The sequence below is a fragment of the Penaeus monodon genome, chromosome 30 (assembly GCF_015228065.2).
Source record: "Penaeus monodon isolate SGIC_2016 chromosome 30, NSTDA_Pmon_1, whole genome shotgun sequence".
Lineage (NCBI taxonomy): Eukaryota > Metazoa > Arthropoda > Malacostraca > Decapoda > Penaeidae > Penaeus > Penaeus monodon.
The window spans coordinates 21,986,009-21,987,552 of NC_051415.1; the positions used below are offsets into that span (position 1 = coordinate 21,986,009).

General features: G+C 39.4%; 1 protein-coding gene across 1 annotated transcript in view; it reads left to right on the forward strand.

The window, feature by feature from the left end:
• LOC119592626 (follicle-stimulating hormone receptor-like) overlaps positions 1 to 1,544 on the forward strand; it is a gene marked incomplete at its 5' end in the record, with an annotated part of 23,693 nt that overhangs the window by 12,486 nt on the left and 9,663 nt on the right. The window contains 2 exon segments of the mRNA XM_037941521.1: positions 192 to 260; positions 1,303 to 1,446. Of these exon segments, the coding sequence (XP_037797449.1) occupies positions 192 to 260; positions 1,303 to 1,446 (213 nt within the window).

The following is a 1,544-nucleotide window of genomic DNA, read 5'->3' on the forward strand; positions in this document are numbered from 1 at the left end:
TATAAAGGTCAATTCTTATTTGCACTTGTTCTTACTAGCAAGTTGCCACGACTTTTACACTAATTTCACCGCCACACGATAACTGTCTGTTCATAAGAGCATGACGTGTGTTCCCTCCTGTTAATGCATTTTGATATGTTCTGATGTATGTGCTTGCTGTTAGGAAACTCAAACCGCCTCAATCCTTCCAGGGACCTGACTGAGAACCAACTGAGGCTCATTCCGCCCGCCATCCTAAGCCTCTCGCAATTACGCCGTCTGTGAGTACATTAGCGCAAGTCTCTTTTAGGTTAAGTTACTCTTAGGGCAAGACACAACTTAAATTAAGTCACTGTTAGGGTAAGACACTTTTAAGTTAAGTCACTCTTAAGGGCAAGACATTTCTGGGATGAGTCGCGACTAGTTTAAGTTAATTTTAGGTGAAGTCACTTTTATACGAAGTAACTTTTAGGTCGTCACCTTATGGATAAATTACTACCAGTTAAAGTCACATATAGGTCAAGTCACTTCTAGGTTAAGGGTCGGACGACTTTTCAGTGAAGTCATTTTTAGGATAATGTCGTCACTTTAGACAAAGTATGAGTGAGGTAGGGTCTAAATGGCGCAGTTGGTTTGACTAAATATAAGTGATGAAGAGTTCTGTGACGTTCCACATAGAAAAATGAGGAAGATAAACTTAAAATAGAGTAGCAGATGGAAAAGACTGACTGGAAAAAGAGTGAATAACGAAAAACCAAACACATTAAAAGCTGACTTGACTGATCAGAGAGATACACGGTGTTACAGTGACAGGTATACGTCATAATAACTGAGTTAACCCTGATTAATTTCAGGTGATTTAAAGTATTTCGTGAATGTTTTAGTTGCGTGGGAATCATCTGTTTTTGCCGATTGAATTCAAAATAAACCCTTAATGTTAAATCAATCGTATAAAGCTTCGTAGTAAATCAAAGTAGCTGAATGTGCGGCAGGTTACATAAAGATTAGGAGAAATCAGAGTTATAATCTTTAGGGTGAGATCTATTACGATGACAAAGAAGATCCTAAGTTTTTATTATTAAAGCAGATGGAGTCGACACCTTGCAGTGGTATCAAGAGTCCCAACTTTAAGAAGAAATAACATACCTTTTCCCTTGAGAAAACATTTATCGACCCTTACCAAGCTTTCGATATTCTTGCACAGGATCATTCAGTAACAAAACTGTGAGGAAATATTCCGATTGTCAATAGAAAAGCATTAAATAGGCAAAGCTTGTGACTTCCATCATCTGAGGCAGCGAAATATTTGTTTTTTCCTTTCAGGCATCTCGGGAACAATCAGCTGACTTACATCTCGGAAGAGTCATTCAAGGGCCTGAGTCTTCTTAAGCAGGTGGTTCTTCAGCCGAACCCACTTGCCGCCGTCCACAACGAAGCTTTCTCCCACCTGCCGTCACTCACGAAGCTGTAAGTGACAGCCACGCCGCTTGTATTAATTAGGATTTGCCAAAGCGAAATTTGAAATGATGTAGCTGATTTGATTGTGAGTGCGTGTGTGGTTTTTT